Source organism: Telmatherina bonti (genome assembly GCF_933228915.1).
Source record: "Telmatherina bonti genome assembly, chromosome: 8".
NCBI classification, from domain to species: domain Eukaryota; kingdom Metazoa; phylum Chordata; class Actinopteri; order Atheriniformes; family Telmatherinidae; genus Telmatherina; species Telmatherina bonti.
In genome coordinates, this window is record NC_136626.1 from 39,197,919 (window position 1) to 39,220,061 (window position 22,143).

The 22,143-nt window shown below is 43.3% G+C and overlaps 2 protein-coding genes across 6 annotated transcripts in view; one reads left to right on the forward strand and one right to left on the reverse strand.

Moving 5' to 3' along the window:
• LOC306760009 (excitatory amino acid transporter 5-like) overlaps positions 1-17,991 on the forward strand; it is a gene marked incomplete at both ends in the record, with an annotated part of 107,794 nt that extends 89,803 nt beyond the window's left edge. Inside the window, 5 exons of the mRNA XM_079245763.1 lie at positions 3,997-4,230; positions 4,929-5,123; positions 16,378-16,512; positions 16,648-16,747; positions 17,731-17,991. Coding sequence (XP_079101889.1) covers positions 3,997-4,230; positions 4,929-5,123; positions 16,378-16,512; positions 16,648-16,747; positions 17,731-17,991 — 925 coding nt within the window. The remainder of the gene's footprint in view (positions 1-3,996; positions 4,231-4,928; positions 5,124-16,377; positions 16,513-16,647; positions 16,748-17,730) is intronic.
• A 2,297-nt stretch (positions 17,992-20,288) lies between these two features.
• The window catches only part of podn (podocan), a 78,783-nt gene continuing 76,928 nt past the window's right edge, over positions 20,289-22,143 (reverse strand). For 4 of the 5 annotated variants that reach the window (XM_079245392.1, XM_079245389.1, XM_079245390.1 and 1 more), the window contains 2 exons: positions 21,515-21,731; positions 20,289-21,156 (listed from right to left, as the gene is read on the reverse strand). In XM_079245392.1, the coding sequence (XP_079101518.1) occupies positions 21,584-21,731 (148 nt within the window). In that variant the 3' untranslated portion in view covers positions 20,289-21,156; positions 21,515-21,583. Of the gene's footprint in view, positions 21,157-21,514; positions 21,732-22,143 lie in introns of those variants that run through there. The other variant, XM_079245393.1, reaches the window with a different exon arrangement.

Genomic DNA, 22,143 nt, shown 5'->3' on the forward strand with positions numbered 1-22,143 from the left:
ACGCTCACTCCTAGGGAAGCCAACTAACATAACATGCATGTCTTGGAGGAAGCCACACCAGTCTACATGTGCTTTGTGGACTTGGAGAAGGCATTCGACTGGGTCCCCCGGGGGCTCCTGTGGGGGGTACTCTGGGAGTATAGGGTATTGGACCCCCTTGTACGAGCTGTCCGGTCCCTGTACAACAGGTGTCCAAGCTTGGTCTGCATTGCCAGCAGTAAGTCGGATTCGTTTCCAGTGAGGGTTGGACTCCGCCAAGGCTGCCCTTTATCACCGATTCTGTTCATAACTTATATGGACAGAATTTCTAAGTGCAGCCGAGGTGTTGAGGGGATCCGGTTCTGAGACCATGGTCCTCAGCTGGAATAGGGTGGATTGCCCTCTCCAGGTCGGGAGTCAGGTCCTGCCTCAAGTGGAGGAGTTTAAATATCTCGGGGTCTTGTTCACGAGTGAGGGAAGGATGGAGCGCGAGATCGACAGACGGATCGGTGCGGCGTCTGCAGTAATGCGGACTCTGCGCCGGTCTGTTGTGGTGAAGAAGGAGCTGAGCCAGAAGGCGAAGCTCTTGATTTACCAGTCGATCTACGTTCCTACCCTCACCTATGGTCATGAGCTGTGGGTCGTGACCGAAAGAAGGAGATCTCGTATACAGGTGGCTGAAATGAGTTTCCTCCGCAGGGTGGCCGGGCTCTCCCTTAGAGATAGGGTGAGGAGCTCGGTCATCCTGGAGGACATCAGAGTAGAGCCGCTGCTCCTCCGCATCGAGAGGAACCAGTTGAGGTGGCTCGGGCATCTGGTATCTGGAGCATCTGGAGCATATGACTTCCGGACCTCCCTGGTGAGGTGTTCCAGGCACGTCCCTCTGGTAGGAGACCCCGGGGAAGACCCAGATCATGCTGGAGGGATTATATCACTCAGATCTCCTGGGAACGCCTTGGGATCCCCCCCCCACAGAGTTGGCAAATGTGGCTGGGGAGAGGGATGTCTGGACTTCCATGCTTAGGTTGCTGCCCCTGCGACCCGACACCGGATAAGCGGCAGAATAAGGATATATATATATATATATATATATATATATATATATATATATATATATATATATATATATATATATATATATATATATATATATATATGTGTGTGTGTGTGTGTGTGTGGCGTCACAGTCCAGGGATATATAGTTCTTTTTTACACCTCTTCCACTCAAATTTACATCATGGATTTGATGGGCTGATCTCTTAACGCAATTGATCAAATTTTCTCAACCCGGGTAGAGGGGAGCCCGCATGTCCTGAGGGGACGCTTCCGGCTGGATACGTTCATGGGCCAAGTGGAGACCGATGTGTCTGGCAGTTCTGTCCTCTGAGGATGTGGAGGATGTTTACATCTTTGGATCATTGGTGATCGGGATTCTGCTGATTGGCGCTGGTGGAGTCCTGATCTACCTCAAGACCCGTAAGATTCTGGCAACAACTGGCAGGCTGCCAGAATTCTGTCACAGTATGTGTCAAGCTAGCAGTGCCTAGACTTTTGCGTTGACCAGACTCAACCGGAAGCAGGATGCCAGTCTGGTCCATACTGGACATTTGGCTGTGGTCCCGGAGCTGGTCTGCAAAATCGATATCAACATGGAGAAGATGTCTGCTAGGATCTGTGAAAATTTACCCCCCTATTCAGCTGTCTGGAGCTGCCTGCTTGAGAACGGCTATGGACTCAAGGCCAAGGGCAAATTGTTTTCCTCGCCTGGAACCCAAACAGCAATCATATCTGGATTAGGCTTCCCAATGGCCTTGGGCTGACGCAACCCCCGCTGACAATGGAAGAAGACATGTTCATAGACGCTCTGTTCCCCCTCCTCAACCACCCCCCAGTCCCCTCCCACATGACCCTGGACTTTGTGTGTCTTGTTTAAATTTGTGCTTCAGTGTATGAGGTTTATTTTCTCTGTATGTCCGGACATGTCTCTGTATGTCTGGAGTTACATGACCTTTTTTTTCCTCGACCCCCTTGTAATCCTAGTGTATCTCTGTTCTTATCTCGTAAGGCAGCGCTGGTAAACTAGCTGCCCGGCCTAAGCTTAAGCTTGGTTCTGTATTACTCTTTTGTCATTAATGTTACATGTCTGTATGTCTGACCTTGGACGAGCTAGCTTGAACTCTGAATTTCCCCTTGGGGATGAATAAAGTATCTTTGATTTGATTTGATTTGATTCTGACAACGCCACCCAGGGAAATTTCACCCCTTGGAAACTCCTAACCTAGTATTCACTGGTGAGGTACACAGGTTAGTTACACACATGGGCAGAGACAATTCAAGTGATGAGTAGCGAAGATTGTGTTGGTGTGGGTGAGAAGGAGGGGCATGTTCTGGTGTCTTGGGGAGGGTGTGTGAAGGGAAGAAGGAGAGATGGCTGTGGTAAGGATGGGGGTGGGGCACGCACCTGTTGAAGAAGTCATTCACTTCGTCATCCCTGTCCATTGCAATATATGGCAATGTTAGAGAGAAAATAATGCCAAAACATTCACAAACAAAACTATGCTTTAATTCTGGATACAAACATTACCATCATGTGTGAAGATCCTGACATCAACCTTCAATGTTCACAGTAAACAGAAAGCATATGCAGACGGAAACTGACTTAATTTCTGCATTAACTGCTGCATGCATCGATCATGATATTTAAATCTCACGTTTGGAAAATTGTGTCGGCATAAAAGGTGTGGCTCTGGAATGGTTCAGGTCCTATTTAAACAAGTGAAGCTTTTCAGTTTGTCCAGGGGACTATGAGTATTCCAGTGCGCCACTAGAATATGGAGTCCCACAGGGATCCATTCTGGATCCAGTTCTGTTTTCTTTATATTTTCTCCCTTTGGGCTCCATTCTTAGGAGACATGGCATCTCCTTTCATTGTTACGCAGATGACCGCCAGATTTATCTCCCCCTTAAAAACAATGATGGGTCTTCTCTCGATTCTCTTCAAACATGTCTGAAGGATGTCAAATCTTGGATAGCAATTAACTTTCTTAACCTAAATTACTCCAAAACAGAGATGGTGGTGTTTGGTTCTGGGTCTGCTGATATTCCCCCTATCGATCTGGACCATTTTGATTTATTTTACAAGCCAGGAACTGTGAACCTGGGTTTAAAATGGATTCTGAATTAAAGCTTGACCGCCAGATTTGGTCGGTGATGAAAAGTTTCTTCCATCTGAGGCAGCTGGTGGAAGTTAAACACTTTTTAGCACGTCCGCACTTTGAGGCAATAATCCATGCCTTTGTAACCACCCGGCTGGATTACTGCAACGCACTTTATTTTGGGGTGAGTCAGTCATTTTTATCTCGACTGCAGCTGGTACAAAATGCAGCTGCACGTCTTTCAACTGGAACACGCAGATATGAGCACATCACCCTGGTTTTATCATCTCTTCACTTGGCCGTGCACTTTAGGATCCATTTTAAGCTGCTTTAATTAGTTTTTAAATGTCTGAATGGTGCTGCTCGCGGTACCTCTCTGAGCTCCTACATCCTTACACACCCTCTCGGTCTCTTAGGTCAGCTGACCAGCTACTTCTGTCAGTACCGAGGAGGAAACGGAAGCTCAGAGGGGACCGGGCCTTTGCGGTGGCAGCACCTACACTTTGGAATGAGCTTCCTTTACCTTTTCCTTTAGACAGGCCTCCACTGTATCTGCTTTTAAATCTGTACTGTAGACCCATTTGTTTAAGATGGCTTTCCTCAAAATAAGTTGACTATTTAGATCTGATTTTATTTTGATTGTTTTAATTTGATTGCATTTATGTTTTTATATTTGATTGTTTTTAGATGTCTGAAATTTTTTTTTTTAAGTTGTCCTAAGGTATGTTATTTATTCGGTTTCTTTTTAACCCCCCACAATGTGGCACTTTGATAAACATTGTTGTTTTTTAAAGTGCCTTATAAATAAAGTTGTATTGTATTGTAGTGTAATTTCGAGCTCTGACTGTCCTCATCCTCCCAGGTACTTTCCGTTTGGTATTGTTTTCCTGGTGGCTGGCAAAATCCTGGAGATGAGTGATCCGTCAGCCATGGGAAAGAAGCTGGGTTTCTATGCTGTCACTGTGGTGTTTGGTTTGGTGTTGCACGGCCTCTTCATCCTGCCTTCCATGTACTTCTTCATCACCAAGAAGAGCCCCATCGTTTACATCCGAGGAATCCTACAAGCTCTACTCATTGCTCTGGCAACTTCATCCAGGTACAGAAAGTGAAGAAAAGCTGACCCAGAGTGAAATTTTAATTGATTACATTAATTAAACCATTAAACTACATCAGGATAGTGATAATAATCTAGATTAATTAATAAATCTGTGAACTCACATGCTGTTTATGAACAACCACGTGACTATCCCTTCACACCTTTGTCGGCAGCATCCCAACAGAATGTGAACATGTTGCACTTGCACTATTTTAAAGGTGGAGGTTTCTGACCTGGTACTAGTGGCAAATTTCAACGGTTTACATCAGTTGACACAAGAATATATATGAAATGGTGGAGAAATGTGCTCCTACATGTCCTGCTGCAAACTTGGTTATCATTGGGGTGTTCACCTAGTTGTGGCTCAAACATGCATCCATTTTGGGTCATGCCATACTTGAAAACAGCATGTTTATAAGAATCCTAAGAACTTTTACTATCAAACTTACTAAACATGAAGCAGTATTTGCTGGAAAATGCCCATGGTGATCAAGAAATATTTGTTTTGTTAAGACAGCAAAGCACTGGGACTGACTATGCATTCTTTACATGGGAAAACAGTCTGTTATCTAACTAATATCCAGTTGAGCTTTATTAACAAATTCTTTTATAATTTTACTTCTTTATGCAAGCTAGAAATAAGTTAGAATGGTTTTTTGTTTCTCTGACCTTTGTGTTCTGTTGTCTGTCTTCCTCAGCTCTGCCACTTTGCCTATAACCTTCAAGTGCCTTTTAGAGAACAACCATATTGACCGTCGCATCATTCGATTTGTGCTTCCTGTTGGTGCCACTATCAACATGGATGGCACTGCTCTGTATGAGGCTGTGGCAGCGATATTCATTGCACAAGTTAATAATTATGAACTGGACTTTGGCCAGATTATTACCATCAGGTCAGTGGAACATTCTTCATTTGCTTAACATGGCAAACGTATGAATAACATTTGCCAGCAGTGAGAAAACAGTAATGGTTCCATGTGTTTCCACTATCCATCCATCCATCCATCCATCTATTTTCTGCTGATTATCTGGGGACTTTCCTCACCCCAGCCACATACACCATCTCATAAGGTATTCCCAGACCAGCTGAGCTATAGCCATTGAGAGTATCTTTTGGTCTCTCTTAGAGGGACAAGCCCAGAACACCTACTCAGGGAGGCGTCCATGAGGCATCCTGGCCATATTCTCATTCCTCCACATCTGGTTCTTCTTGTTGTGGAGGAGAGACAGATGTATGCTGAGCCTCTCCCAGATGACAGAGCTTCTCACCTTGTCTCTGAGAGTCTGGCCACTCTGTGGAGAAAACTTATCTCAGCCACTTGCATTTGTAATATCAGTTTTTCGGTCACGATTCACAGCACGTGACTATAGTGTAGGAACATGGATCAACCATTAAACTGAGAACTTTGCCTTTGGCTAAGCTCCTTCGCTATGATATACCAGCACAGAGTATGCATTACTGCAGACACTGCACTACTCAGGCTGTTGATATCACACTCCATCTTTCCCTCACCTGAAAACAAGACATCAAGAAACTTGAACTCCTTAACCTGGAACAGGACCTCATTTCCAACCTGGAGAACACATTCTACCCCTTTTCTGGCTAAAGACAATGGTTTTGGATTTGGAGGTGATCTTCATCCCAGCTGCTTCAAGTGAATTGCCCCAGCAACAGGTGGCGACTTCTATCCAATGAGTCCAATAGAACCACAACATCTGCAACATGCAGAAACCCACTCCTGAGGTTACCACAGCAGATCTTCTCAACACCTCAGCTGTGCCAAGAAATTCTACCTCCTCTCCAGGACCCCTAAATAGATTGTAACTGGGATGCTTAGGAGTGTGATTCCTCTGTAGTTGGAGCACACCCTCTGGTACCCCTTCTTAAAGAGGGGGACCACAACCCCAGTTTGCCAGTTCAGGGGAACTGTAACTGATGTCCACAGCCAAGACAGCCAATAGCATCCAGAACCTTAAGAAACCCTATACAGATCTCGTCCACTCCTGGGGACCTGCCACTGAGGACCTTTTAAACTACCTCAGTAACTTCAGCCCCAGAGATAGGAGACCACACTCCTGAGTCCCCTGCCTCTGCTTCCTCATCAGAAGACGTGTTGGTAGGATTGAGGAGGTATTTGAAGTATTCCCTCCACTGACCCACAACATCCTGAGTTGAGGTCAGCAGCCCCCATCCCCACTGTACACAGTGTTGATGGAGTACTGCTTTCACTTCCTCCAGAGTCCCACAGGCCAAAAAGACTACTTGTTAAGGAATAGTGTAGGAAAGAGCCTCCAAGAAGTCAGGCACACAGATGCTTTTCAACCCAGTTCCATTATTTTGGTCACTGGTTGGGGCAGTGATGGCCTGGCAGAAAACTGGAAGGCAGGCTGAAGACTGGAAGGCAGGCTGAGCTGGCTGGTACTGGAAAACAAGACAGGGGGGTTTCTTTAGACTCTCTTATTTAGTTTACCAACACCAAACGCTGGTTGGCCATATAATACCGCTGGCAAGCAGACGAACTGGCAATGGCTGGAGAGCAGTCCTCAGTCTTATCAGCCAGGCTGGAACGAGGAACAGCTGCAGCCAATCAGTCAGGACGCACCTGAGGAAAAATATCCCATCCCTCCAGGCCCAACACTACTTGCCAAGAGACTTCTTTGCCTTTGGTGACCCCACCAGGGGCATAAAGCCCAACAATTCATAGGATCTTCAGGACACCGACCGCATCACTGCAGTAAGGTTGGAGATGGGCCAACACCTTTCCACTACTCGACTTACATTGTAATTTAATCAGTTTAAATCTTTGATCACTCATCAGTACTGCATTTTAAACTTTACAAATGTTACTCACTGGAAAACTGTATTATAAACTTTAAAAAGGACATCAACCGCAAAACTATTTTACAAATGGGCTTTTACAATTTACCAACTGAAATTTAACTTTTGTAAACAGCCTTGTAAACTTTAGACAAAAACTTTACTCACTGCATTCCAAACTTTACAGACCCCTTCATTAACTTTGCAAACAACCATATAAACTTTACAAACTGCATTCTTAACTTTACAAACAAACTTAATTTACCAACTGCATCATCAACTTCATAAACAGCTTTATAAACTTTACAAACTACTGTACATTATTAACTTTGCAAAAAGACTCAAATTGTATAAACTGTGTTATAAACTTTCCAAACTGCATAAAATTTACCAATTGCTTCCTAAACTTGTCAGGAGTTTTTTTTTTTTTTTGGAGAGACCCATAAATGATTCTCAAACTGCATATTGGTAAAAATATGCAGACCTGAGGGAAATTTGAGGTAAAAGAGTACCCTATTAACAGTACCCAACAAAGAAAATTAAAGATTAACATGCGGCCTATTATATTTCAGTTCTTGTTTGGCTAAAACAATCCACCCCCTTTAACCTGCTGCTGTTACACCCAAGCCAAAAACAATGTGGTTTATGCTTGATATATCTAAGCACTTCTTGTACTACATCCCTGGCTTTGAGCTGCCTCTGTACTATCACACCTAAAAAGTGTTTCATTCCTGGCTATAAAAGGGAATATGTAAAGCATGTTTAAGCTGATGCTGAGGAAATGGCTGAGGCCTAAAGAGAGAAATGGAAGAAGTTAGACAGCTCATGGGAAATAGATTTTTCCACTGCATTCAAAAATAATCTTACCATGCAGGCACTGTGAAGAAAAAAAAAATAATAGATTAGAGTTTCAGAGGAAGCCGCTACAGATTCTAGTCGGCTTAAAATACTAATGGATCATATTGTTTCTTTTTTGTAGAGCCAAGAATAAAGAAAAAAAAAAAAAAAAGCTTATCTTTGAAAAGAACCACATGCCCACAATAAACCAGCACATTCCACTTACGCCACCAGTGGACCTTTGACCAAAAGCTCACATGTAGTATTTTATCATACTTGCTTCAGGACCAGAGGATTTCCATCCTTTCAGGCAACCAGACTGTCTTTTTCTGAGATTTGTTAACATTCTGTCAATTCTTTAAAAAAGCAGTTTTTTTGCTGTCCAACCATGACTCTGAGACACAATACGGGATCATCTGTCTTTTAATCTGCACAGAATATCATGTTTCATGACACTGTTTGATGGTGTACATTAGATTAAACGGGCATTGCCTTGGTGATATTAGCACATTTAACTAAAAAAAAACAACAACAAAAAAAAAAACTAAGCTATCCTTTAGATTAAACCCCCAAAAACAAATGAGGGTGAGAAGAGTCTTCATCAGTTTAAATGTATGCGTGAAAACCACCTGTTCTTCCAAACAACCCAAGACAAGAAAACTTCTTGATAAAAGCCAGATCATTGTGATCTCTGACTGTAATCGCTCAAAATATTTTTACTGATATTAAATTTGACTAATTGAGAAGAATTTTAGGTTTGATTGTTTATCAAACTATTTGGATATTTTTTGTGCGACTTAAAACTTCCTATATGATCACATGAAAAAAAATATTGTATTTTAATGTAATTTGAAGAAGATTATCCAAGGTACATTATTCAGCATAAACTTGGGAGGCATTAATGATGATGCATACCTTTAGAAGGCAATAGAATAGAATAGTCACGGCAAGGAAAGTCTGCCAAACTAGATTGGACCCAAGATGCAGACAGCACGTGAGTAAGAGCACAATTTATTGTAAACGTATGTAGAATCGCTTGGGTGTTTTCTGCCCAGGTTGTGTTTCTAGGACGAGAAGATAATTAGTGGAGGCCGAAAGACATGAAGTCTCCGAGACAGGTTTTTGCAAAGATGGAGCTTACTGTGACCAGGGGTGGTTGTTTGGCTGGAGGGGGTAGTCAAGTTCCCAGGCGTGTGGACAAGATGGCAGGGCGAGCAGAGCAGCTGGAAATAACTTTTGGGTTGGTGGAGTGGATCCAGGCAAGGCAAGGTGAGGCGACTCTGGATCACCAGTTGCGCACTGCAGTCCGGCGGAGGGCCTCCCGGGTTCGGGTCCACATGTGTCTAACCCTCTGCAGATGGTGCTGAACAGAGGGTACATCAAGTTCCCTCTCTTTCTGGGAACAACGGGGGCTGATAACCTTGGGAGGCTTCAAAAGGAGAAAGACCAGTTGCAGAGGAGGTCAGGGAATTATGGGCATACTCAATCCAACATAAATGACGACTCCAGGTGGTTAGATTGTCAGATGCAACACAGCGAAGAGCAGCCTCCAACTCCTGATTTATTCGCTCCGTCTGGCCATTGGACAGAGGATGATACCCAGAACTCAAGGAAACCTTGGCACCCAGAGCTGTGCAGAAGGACTTCCAAACCCGCGAAATGAATTGTGGTCCACGGTCAGAAACGATCTCTGAAGGTATACCATGGAGTCGAAAGACATGGTTAGTGAGGAGATCGGCGGTCTCTGGATGATGGCAACTTCTCTAGGGGAATGAAATGAGCAGCCTTAGAAAACCGGTCAACTATGGTGAGTATTGTAGTCTTACCCTGAGATGTAGGTAGTCCGGTCACAAAATCCAAGGAAATATGGGACCAAGGGCGACCTGGAACTTCAAGCGGTTGGAAAAGACCAAATGGAGGTTGGTTCCCTTATTTTGTGCACAAACCTGGCAAGCTAAGACATATTGGCCAGTATCTGACTCCAATGATGGCCACCAGAAATGACGCCGAAGGAGAGAGATGGACCGATGAACACCAGGATGGCATGCAAATTTAGAAGAGTGAGCCCAGTGGATTACGGCAGATTGAGCTGTTGAGGGGACATAGCGACGGTTTGGTGGTCCACCACCAGGGTCGGGATCATTCGTCAAGCCCTGGTAGATTTGACTCCACTTGCCATGACACCCCTCCCACTTGACAGGTCGATGGCAGGATTCAAGTGTTTTCTGTAAACTCCTCAGAATTAAACTGTCTGGACAGAGCATCTGGTTTAATGTTGCGAGAATATGGGCGGTAGGTGACAGCGAAGGCAAACTGACCAAAAAACAAAGACCAACGGGCTTGGCGCGAATTCAGCCTCTTGCCGTTTTACAAGTAGGAGAGATTCTTGTGATCCGTCCATACCACGAAGGGATGTTTGGCTCCCTCAAGCCAGTGTCGCCACTCCTCAAGAGCTAGCTTGATTGCCAGAAGTTCTGTTCCCAACATCATAGTTTCATTCTGCTGGTGTCAACCTTTTAGAGAAGGCACAAGGGTGCAACTTACCCTCCACAGAACGTTGGGACAAAACTGCCCCAACCCCAGAATCTGAAGCATCCACTTCCAGCACAAACTGCCGCTCAGGGTCAGGCTGAATGAGCATAGGGGCTGAGGTGAACCTCCCCTTCAGCTGCAGGAAGGCCTGATCTGCTTCAAGAGTCCAAACAAAAGTGGTCTTTACTGAGGTTAATCTTGTGAATGGTGCCGCTACCATACTGTAACTGCGAATAAAACGTCGATAAAAGTTGGCGTAACCGAGAAATCGCTGGAGCTGTTTACAATTGGTAGGTGTTGGCCGGTCTGCGACTGCTTTGACTTTATCTGGATCAGTCTTCACCTGCCCGCCCTGAAAGATGTAACCCAGGAAGGAAATCGACATCACATGGAACTCACACTTCTCCGCTTTAACGTAGAGTCGGTTTTTCCAATAGGCGCTGCAAGACCAAGCGAAAATGCTGCCGATGTTCTGAGAGGGATCGTGAGAAGATGAGTATGTCATCTAAGTAGACAAAGACAAACAGGTTGAGGTAATCACATAGGACATTATCAATGAGGGCCTGGAAAATGGCTGGGGCATTGGTTAGTCCGAAGGGCATTACCAGATACTCGAAATGGCCAAGTGGAGTGTTGAATGCCGTCTTCCACTCATCACCCTCTCGAATCCTGACCAGATGATAAGCATTTCAGAGATCAAGTTTCGTGAATATAGTGGCACCTTGGAGGGTTTCAAAGGCAGAAGTGATCAGCGGAAGGGGATACTTGTTAACTGTAATTTGGTTTAGACCTCGGTAATCTTTACAGGGGCGGAGGGTCTTATCCTTCTTCTGAAGGAAGAAGAATCCTGCTCCTACTGGAGACGAAGGCCTGATGATACCTGTGTCCAGAGATTCCCGGATGTACGTCTCCATGGCCTCCCGTTCAGGTCTAGATACATTGTAGAGCCGACTTCCAGGTTGAGGGACTCCTGGAAGTAGATCAATTGCACAGTCGTATGGCCGGTGCGGAGGAAAGGACAGTGCTTTCGCCTTGTTAAAAACTGTGCCGAGGCCATGGTATTCGGAAGGGATGTTGGACAAATCAGCAGGTGGTGTAGGTGGCTTACAGGTCCTGCTATGATACTGAGGAGCAGATTTTAGACAGTTAGACAAACAAAATAGGCCCCAGCTCTCTAATCGGTTACTAGCCCAATCTAAATGGGGATTGTGTAAGGCCATCCATGGGTATCCCAAAATGAGTGAGGCATTTGCTAAGGGAAACAGGAGAAACTCGATTCTTTCACTGTGGTTACCAGTGTAACTGGGCTGGTCTTGTGGGTGATTGTTGTCAAAACGCCACCATCCAGGGCTGTGACAGATATTGGAGTAGGTAAGGAGACCAAGGTCAGGTTGAGTTTGTGGGCTACGCAAGGATCCATTAGGTTTTGTTCAGCCCCGGAATCTATGAGTGCCTGAAAACAATGGGTGGTTCTTTCATTTGGGTGGTTCTTTCAATGCCTGTAACCATTTCCTTCACAGGAAATGGTTACAGGCAGAGTAAATCGTGGGACATTATGTTGTTGAGTTCTGCCCACCAGGAATCCCGTCTTCACTGGTGGGCACTGGCTTTTGATCGTAGCTGACAGCTGGAGACAAAGTGGCTGGAAGACCCACAGTACAGACATAATTTATTGCGAATGCGACGTTGCCGTTCCTTGGGACATAGTCTAGTCCGTCCTACTTGCATTGGTTCTGGTGAATCCTCTGGCTGGGACTGGGCTGGAATAGCAGTCTCTGCTGGGCAAGACAGGACGTTTTGCTCTCTGATTTACTCTCCTGAAAGATTGAAGTGGACGCAGGTTCCTCTCTCGGCGAGGCTCGGCCAGTGTATTGTCAATCTGGATGACTGTAGTAACCAGTTACTCAAAAGAATTAGCCTCCTCTTTAAAGACTAGCTGATCCTTTAGTTGGTCATTTAATGCATTAAGCAACACTCCCTTCAGCATATTCGGAGGCCACCCAGTTTCTGCAGCCAGAATACAGAATTCAATGATAAAGTCTGCCACTGGCTGATTGTTTAAGATTCAGTAGTCTCTTGACAGCATCAGACCCCTTTATTGGGTGGTCAAAAGTTCTTCTAAACTCCTCCAAAAAGGCAGCGTATGGCGTGGAATCAATTGGATGCAAAAGGAAATAAGCCCTGGCCCAATCCAGTGCCCTACCACAGAAAAGAGGAATTACATAAGAAATCTTGGATGCCTTGGTGGTGAAGGAACGAGGTGAGCGAGATATAGCTAGGGAACACTGAAGAAGAAACCCACCACACTTGCTTACGTCAGAGAATTGGTCAGGTGTTGGGAATACAGCCTGTCGGAAAACTGGTTCCGGTGTGAGAGTCTGTTCGGGGGGAGGAGGGAGTGGAGACGGAGTTGCAGTTGGTCTAGATGCTGAGATGGAGACAGAAAGTAAATTGTGAATGCTCTGTATTTGTTAAAAAACCTTGTCCAATCGATGATTACAATGTCCTTGTTGCTCTCCAAGGACACGCAGTGCCTTTTCATGCTCCCCAAGTATATTCCCCTGCTCGGAAAAGGCTGTTCTTAAAGCGTCCGCTGGGTCCATCTCTGGCCAGATTATACTGTCACGGCAAGGAAAGTCTGCCAAACTAGATTGGACCCAAGATGCAGACAGCACGTGAGTAAGAGCACAATTTATTGTAAACGTATGTAGAATCACTTGGTTGTTTTCTGTCCAGGTTGTGTTTCTAGGACGAGAAGATAATTAGTGGAGGCCGAAAGACATGAAGTCTCCGAGACAGGTTTTTGCCAAGATGGAGCTTACTGTGACCAGGGGTGGTTGTTTGGCTGGAGGGGGTAATCAAGTTCCCAGGCGTGGTGGACAAGATGGCAGGGCGAGCAGGCAAACAGAGCAGCTGGAAATAACTCTTGGGTTGGTGGAGTGGATCCAAGCAAGGCGAGGCGAGGCAACTCTGCGTAGATAGCAGGAGCAAAAACATTGGTTAAATAACCCTTCGAGAATACTGAGAATCTCAAGGAGCCAGATTTACCACAGGTACTGTGAGATAATCTGGCGGAGACTGGAGCTCTTGCAGGTGCTTAAATAGCAGTGCCAGATGAGCTGCAGGTGTGTTCCATTAGCACTCCAGACTCCGCCCTGAGCCACCAGGAAACCTGCTCAGCCCCACTTAAAAATCCAGAAGAAGAAAAAAAACAACACTGCCAGGAGAAGCCCATTACAAAAACAGAATAGAATAGAATAGAATAGAATAGAATAGAATAGAATAGAATAGAACAGAATGGAGTTCAAGCCTGCAATGTTAATTGAAGCCTGAGTCCACCCACTGGAACAGGGCTTGGGTGGTTTTTATCACAGAGGATGCTTTCGTGTTGACATGGGTGTGTGCAGTCCCCTCTGGGTCCCAGGTTAGCTTTCAAAGAGACGTCTTTGTTGTTCTGGTTAAATCTGGCATAGAGCTGTTCAGATTGTCTGGCAGGATGACTCCTTGGACCACAGTCCTGTTAGCATCCATCTTGTTGGTCATGGGTGTGATTCCTTGCCACATGTGTCGCTTGTTCCTGTGTCAGCTTCAAAGCATCTGGGTTAAAGTTGTCTTGGCAACTCTGATGGATATCTGTAGCTCAGACCAAGCATCTTTATTTTTCATGAACTGGAAATTTACACATTGAGCCCTGAGTTTGCTGCGTGCATCCTCATTGGACCAGAGTTTCTGATGAAATGAAAATGAAAATGAAAAATACTTTATTAATCCCAAAGGGAAATTCAATATTGTAGTATATAATAATAATAACTAGAGGAGGTCTTGTTCCGGAGGCTGATGGCTGCTGGCAGGAATGATCTTCTGTATCTTTCAGTCTTACATCGGACCTGAAGAAGCCTCTCACTGAACACACTTTGTTGTTTCATCACTGTGTTGTGGAGAGGGTGTGAAGAATCCTCCATCATCTTCATCAGCTTGTGCAGCATTCTTCTTTGGACAATCAGCTCCAGAGTTACTCCAAGCCCAGAAGCAGCTTTCTGGATCAGTTTGTTGATTCTCTTCAAGTCTCTGGTTCTGATGCTACTACCCCAGCAGATGCTGCAAAGCTGACTGCACTCTCCACAACAGACTTATAGAAGATATGCAACATCTTGGTGCAGACGTTAAACCATCTCAGCTTCCTTAAGAAGTACAGTCTGCTCTGACCTTTCTTGTAGATGTAGTCAGTGTTGCATTTCCAGTCCAGTTTGTTGTCCAGCTGAACTCCAAGATACTTGTATTCCTCCACCACCTCCACCTCCTCTCCCAGGATGGAAACAGTGCTTTGTTTATTCTTCTTCCTCCTGAAGTCAACAATCATCTCTTTTGTTTTGCTGCTATTTAATATGAGATGATTGTCACCGCACCATTTAACAAACTGACTGACCAGTTCTCTGTACTCTGCTTCTTGTCCATCCCTGATACACCCCACAACTGCAGAGTCATCAGAGTATTTCTGCAGATGACAGGACTCAGAGTTGTACTGGAAGTCTGAGGTGTACAGAGTGAAGAGGAATGGCCAGAGTACAGTTCCTTGTGGTGCACCAGTGCTGCTGACCTCCATCTCAGACACACAACCTTTCAGTCTCACAAACTGGGGTCTGTTTGTGAGGTAGTCATAGATCCAGGTGGTTGTGGAGGTATCCACCTGGAATTTATGGAGCTTCTCACATAACAAAGCAGGATGAATGGTATTAAAAGCACTGAGAAATGAAAGAACATGACCCTCAGAGTGCTGCCTGAATGGTCCAGATGAGATGTATGATTGCAGAGTTCATTTCTACTTTTAAGAGCAAGCTAAAGATGCTCTGTTCAAGGAGCACTTCAACTCCTCTATTTGTCAGATTGACTTGAATGAATTGATTATCAGTAGTCAGTAAGTTATAATTTTGTTACAGTTTTTCACAGAATAGTCATTTTTTTATGTCAACTGATAACTCTCAGCTCTACTAATGAATCCCAATGTAACCAGAGCAACAGTAACAGATAAACCAGAAGTCCCTTACTCTAATAAAATGTTGAATCTTAAAAACGTGAGTATTTACTAATTAACTATCCATTAGCTCCATATGTAAGAATGTATGGCTAAGTATGCCTGAAGGAATCTTTCAAATCACTCCATTTCACTTTAAGATTGAAGTCTCTTCTTGATTTCTTCTTCTTGGGGACCCCCCCCCCCCCCCCCCCCCCCTATAAAGTCTTAAGCCCCCTATGTCCCTCCCCTTTTGTACAATTTTCCTGTTGGAGAGGTGGGAGGCTTTATCATGTATTCATTCATTCATCATCTCAACCACTTAATCTCATGAAGGGAAGCTGGAGCCTATCCCAGCAGTCTTTGGGCAAAGGGCAGGGTACACCCTGGACAGCTCGCTAGTCCATCGCAGGCATGGACTGGCCGTTACTTTAATTGTAGTTACTAATTGTGGTTTATTTTCTTTTTCCTTCAGGAAAGGAAATTAAATCCTTTGGGAAGGAAATTAAATGGAGGATTCCTTTAAAGATCATGCTGTGTTGCCACAATTTGTTAAACAGAACAACACAGAAGCTAACCGGTTACACCTACTCCTTCCTTGTATTGGTAGCTAACCAGTAATCCCCCAATAAGTCTGGCCTGTGTGTTCAGTAAGTACCAAAGAACCAAAGAAACAAGAAATAAGAAGAAACAAACTTGCAATCATTCATGCCACTGCGACCAGTGTAGAGTTGGTTTCACATGGAAACACATTGGAACATGGCTACCCTAACTGGCCTGTAAGATACAACACATGAAACAGCCTAAATAATAATACACTCATATGACAATGTGGAAAAAATGGCACTAACCAGGTCTTAAAATGATAGTCCAGTTCTGTTTGGACCGAAATGTTTCTGTTTTAGTGTTTGGTGCAAGTTTAATCATACTTCTTCTGTAATCTCCGCAGCATCACCGCTACTGCAGCCAGCATTGGTGCAGCTGGGATTCCACAAGCTGGACTTGTCACCATGGTGATCGTGCTAACTTCTGTTGGGCTGCCCACTGATGATATCACCCTTATCATTGCAGTAGACTGGGCTCTGTAAGACAAACTTATTTTCATTCTCATGATTTGAGAGATCTGTGTTAATCCCACCAGAGCAGGAACCATCTTTCTTTTACTTCCATTTAAGACTTGGAGCATCTTTGATCACATGTCTCTTTGTTTTCTTCGCAGAGACAGATTCCGCACAATGGTGAATGTAATGGGAGATGCTTTGGCCACGGGCATCATGGCACACATCTGCAGGAAAGACTTCATGAAAGAAGGAGATGGAGTAAGTTTTAGACCTTTCATTAGTTTAAAGCCTGTTCCATCCTCCACGAGAAGCGAGAACTTTTTTCTTGTTCTCGAGGAGAAGAAAATGACGTCATTTTGTTCTCGCGGACGTGTTTGAGGACAGTTCTTGACACATCAGGCTGGCAGAACTTTTTTCTTTCCAGCAGAAGTATCGTGTGATTGGTCGGACATGTGAGGTGGGCGTCGTTAACACAGAGAAAGCATGAAGCGGAGTTGCTGACGTGGAGCAACGCGGAGTGGGATTTTACTGTTGCCGGCAAAACGGATTGATTTGATAAAACAGCTGATCGAGGTGGTGAGAAAGTACGAACATTTTTACATGTGGCAATAAAACACTCGGACCCAGCCGTGTGCACAACCCGCCCTGTCGCAGACGAAGCTGCTCGTTAAATATGAAACTAGAAAAACAGAGCGGAGAGCGGAAACCTCCACCAAGCACAATGTTAAAGAATCCTTTTAAAAAGTTCCTGGATACAAACGGTGATCCGGATCACCACCAGAATTTATTCACTTCTTCATTTTTACATTTGCAACAACTCTTGAAATATTTATAAAAATCCATCCGTAACCTTTCAAGTTATCTTGAGCAAAAAGACGCCGGGGAAACAACCTCCTCAGCAGAGGTAACAACCGGGTTCATCACGCATAAAAGCAGACATCACCCCCCGCAGTGATCCCTCCCTGCTGCAGACCTGCTTCTCGTGTAGTATGTATGGACCTGCCGAACAAGACGTTTTTTCTTGTTCTTGCAGCACCGAGAACAAGAACTCAGTTCTTGCGTCTCGTGGAGGATGGAACAGGCTTAATCCAGATGCTTGACCAGTGGTTGAGCTGTACTGATGATAGAAACACATCAACATGGCGCTCACTGATTAGGTGCAGGTGTAATCCAAAGCCTTTTGTTTGTGCTGTTGGTAATTTCCAAGCTATAAAATGGAAACCATTCATGTTGTCCCACAGGTACCTTTGATCTGTGAGACGAAAATGGCAGTGAACACTCCACCTGTGATGAACTGCCACAACAACAACGGTACCTGCCAGCACCCTTCATCTGGAGTCAAACATAAGCTTGTCCCTCCCGATGTAGCCCGGCTTATGCAGTTGGAGGAGGGCGTTCGGCAGGTTTCAGAAAGGAAGAGGCCTCCCATTCCTCCCCGGCACCTGAAGAAGAGCAAAGAACACTGTACCATTGACATGAATGGCCTTGAGACCAATGTATAGCCTCCTCCTGAAGCGGATGGGTTGTCTGAGTATCGCTGCTGAGAGCATAGAGGACTTAGGAAGATGCCATTAGAGGACTCCTCAAATGATACCTTCATCTCTCAGCATTTTATTGTCAGACATTTTCATGCTGTACATTCCTGAAAAGTTCAAGGAAAGTATTTTACAGCCTAGAAAGATATGTCTGGTTTTTATTCAGTTCAGTCTCATCTTTGATGTTGACCTCCATAGTTAACACACACCAAACCTTCATAACACAGGCTTGAGTGGGATTAATTAACTGTTTTCTATACACACTTTATTTGACATATATACAAAGATATACATATATAAATATGTGTGGGGAACATGTTGAGTGTCTGAGTTGGTATATTGTATACTAGTACACTGCAAGCAGCCATTTGTGTTCGGAGAAGAGAAACCTGAGTATTTATGTTAAACTGAAGGCAAAATGAAAGTCTTGTTTAACTGATTAATTTTGCCTTAACAGAGATGATGGTGCTCAGCTGGCTGGGAGGAGGAACTCAAGTCAACCAAGTAAATAAACTTTCGGTCCCTGATGGCCATGTTTCAGCCTAAATGTGTAGAAAAGGTTGATTTCAGGGGTGGTGTGTTTGAACAGCCTATGGAGTATTTAGTGCTTTCTGACATACAAACTGAGTAAAAACTAATGAAAGTTTTAACCAAATGTCCATATTTGTCAGGATGTTCGCATTTGAATGACTATAAAGCTTATATATGTGAAATTCTCACAGCTCATTGAATTATTTTATTTAAAGCATGTTTCTGAGCATGCCTTGATCAACAAGAGGAAAATTAGCCCTAACTCTTTGGCAATAAAGGACTAAACCTATTTTTCTATCACAGTGATGCATCTCAAGCTTTATTTGCACATATACAAAGCAGAAACATTAGCACCGGCTAGCTAATCCATAGCTAATGACTGAAAATATCATTACTGTTATTTTATTAATATGACTATTCAGCTAAACCCAGTTGGAATATTGTGATTCATCCTGATGTAAAAATAGAATTAAATACATTCATTAAACGGGTGTCAGTGGCTGGCTCAGGTGGTAGAGCAGCTTGTCTTGTGGCCTGATGGTGTGCCGTTCGAGTCCTGCTCCCCTACGCTGCCGCAGCCCCGAGGGTTCTCTGAGGTCCCAAGCCTGGATAAATGTATATGGTTGCGTCAGGAAAGGTGTCTGGTGTAAAACTTGTGCCAATTCTCCTGTGCAATGACTCACTGTGGCAGCCCCTTCAGAGGGACAAGCTGGGAGGAAACCACAACACTCATAATTTAGACATAACTAACACATGGTCACGTTTTTCCCTCATGTTAGTAAGCTACAGCCACAACTTCATAATGTGTTGTAATAAGTTGATTGTTTTTTCCTTTTCACATCACCAGACAGGGTCAGTACAACGCTAGCCTGACAGCAGGTTTGTTGTCTTTACCCAGTCTAACCTCTGCAAAACAACATGTTTTATTTAGACTCAAATAAATACTTGCTGTCTGAAACAAACTTCTACAGTTTTTATATTGTAGACAGGAACATAGTGACCTGAACTATCACTAGATTTTACACAATGAGTTTCAGCAAGCCTGAAATTACCATCAGGTTTAATCTGGTTTTATTTTTATTTTTATTTGGTCTTGAACATTTTTAACATCCTTATCTCAAGATGAAGTCTTCTTATCTTGAGATTTAATTTTTTCTAACTGTGATAAAACAATAATGTGCATCCCCCTAACTCATGTCACTGATTCTGACCAGTTGAACCAGTTATTAACCCAGGTCCTAAGCTGCCAAGACTTAGTTAAACTGGATTGTATTGTGCTGTTCTGATAACGAAGCTGGTTAGGTTGCGATAACCAGTTCCAGCAGGTGGTTATCTGGGGAAAACAGAGGGATGATTTCTCATTATTCTAAAATAAGTTTGGTTGTTATGGGAAAACAACATTCATGATTTTGAAATAATCAAAAATAAATAATTGTAGGCATGGCCACATGACTGATGTATTTTTTTTTTTTTTTTTTTTTTTAAAAGTCAGTTGAGATCAATTTATTTAGATCCATAAGTGTACATCTTTTGAAACACATATTCACACAGAAGGTAAATATCAAATAATGGTGAGATGTGTTTGATCTGTTGTTCAATCCAGACAAAGATGTTTTCAGATTGTTGTCAGATTTATTAATAAATTTGTTCATGATAAATGTATTATTAGAGTATACTAGAGAAAAGCACTGTCATCTCCTTGTGTAAGAGAAAATGAAGGAATACTGTTCATATTCTGCAGAATGTAACAAAACAGTCTTTATTTATTCATTTATTTTCCATACTGCTTAGTCCAGTTTAGGGTCGCAGAGAAGGTGGAGTCTATCCTAGCAATCACCTGGTGGGAGGCGAAGCACACCTCAACAGTCCATCACAGCATTCTTTTGTGAATCTTTACTGTATGAGATAATATGTCTGTATGTGAGTGAAACCATTTTCAGAGTAATGTAGTGAGTTTAATAGGAAGAGTATGTTAAACTCATATAAAACTATGTTTCTGTAGAAAGCAAGAGGACTGAGAGATAAGCACAATGGATTCCCACATATTTTATGTTTTCAAGAACATAGCAGAATAATGCACATTCACCACTATTTCCAAGAGTCTGCATGATTTTAAAACAGATCACTGGCTGGATTTTTTTTCTGACTGAGCGACAACAACAACCCTCCGTCCAAACACGAAGAGAAATTACAGAGGAGCAAAACTTAGAGCCAACATTTTCTTCTAAACATCTAAAACTCTCAAACATTTATAGCAGTTTAAACAATCTTTACCATCTTTTAAATTGTTTTCTCAATTAATACCCAGCAGAATCCTCTCCAACAAACCATTTGTGCCAGACATGAAATAATATGAAACAAAATTACATTTTCAGTTGAAAAACAAAAAATGTCTTTCGCTTTGTGCTGGTGTGATGCAGGTTCAGTCCTGCAAGAAGATGCCACAGGAAGTAGAGAAAGATGCTGCTTTAAGTAGCTGTATTTGTGCTGAAGGACCCTTGTGCAGGTAGTGGCACATTTTTTCCCACTTTCAGTGCTAGAACAATCCATTTTTCACCTTTGAGTAAAATAAATCCTTAGTAGGGGAGATAACTTTGTCATCTAGAAAATGGAAAGAAGAGATTCAACATTTACAGGTGGAAAAACAAAGGGATGGATATCAATTTCTCACTTTCTTAAAAATTGACATGAGAGATTTCACAATATTATTTTTAAGGGGATTTTCCTTGGGTTTTTTTTTTTCCAGAATAAAGCATAAAACCATAATGAGGAAACAGATTTTGTTTGTCAATCATGAAATCGGAATTTACTTGTGATTTATCTTTATCAGCGCATAAGATAGAAAATAATCTTATCTGGTACCCGGCACCATGACACTTTGAAACTAAAAATTATTTTAAAAACTGACATGGGAAATTAAATTCTTATTTATTATCAATTTTACATCTTATTTTCTTACTTCTGTCTTTTTTTTTCTTTTATCTCGTCTTGATTCGATTTATCCCACTGTCAGTGTTTGAAGTGCGTTTTATATTTCCTGCTGGTCCTCGATTATCTTCTCTCTATCTCCTTGAGGGTGAAGGTCTGCATTGCCGGTACCCAAGTCGAGCACTTGTAAATTTGACAGGTGTGAGAAAGAGCTCTCGTCCACTGACTCCACAGAGAGCCGGTTAAACCTTCAAAAGAAAAACAAAGATGCAGAGGAGAGGGAAGTCAGAGCAGGTTTAACTAGAATACATTTGTTGAAAACAGCTTTCCCGAACTGCATGCTTTGTTTTCTGCTACCGATAGGTTTTTTATGGAAGCAGCTAAGTTTAAACACAAACAAAACAAACTGCCTGGAAGGTGTCGAGACTCATAAACATGAAACATGCAGACTGAGGGGACGCTAAAACTCAGAGTAAAAACCCAAAAAGTACAACGTCTTTGCTCCTGTCTGACCACTGCATCCAGCTGCACGGCTCCTGTCTGACCACTGCATCCCACTGCAGGACTCCTGTCTGACCACTGCATCCAGCTGCAAGACTCCTGTCTAACCACTGCATCCAACTGCAAGGCTCCTGTCTGCCCACTGCATCCAGCTGGACA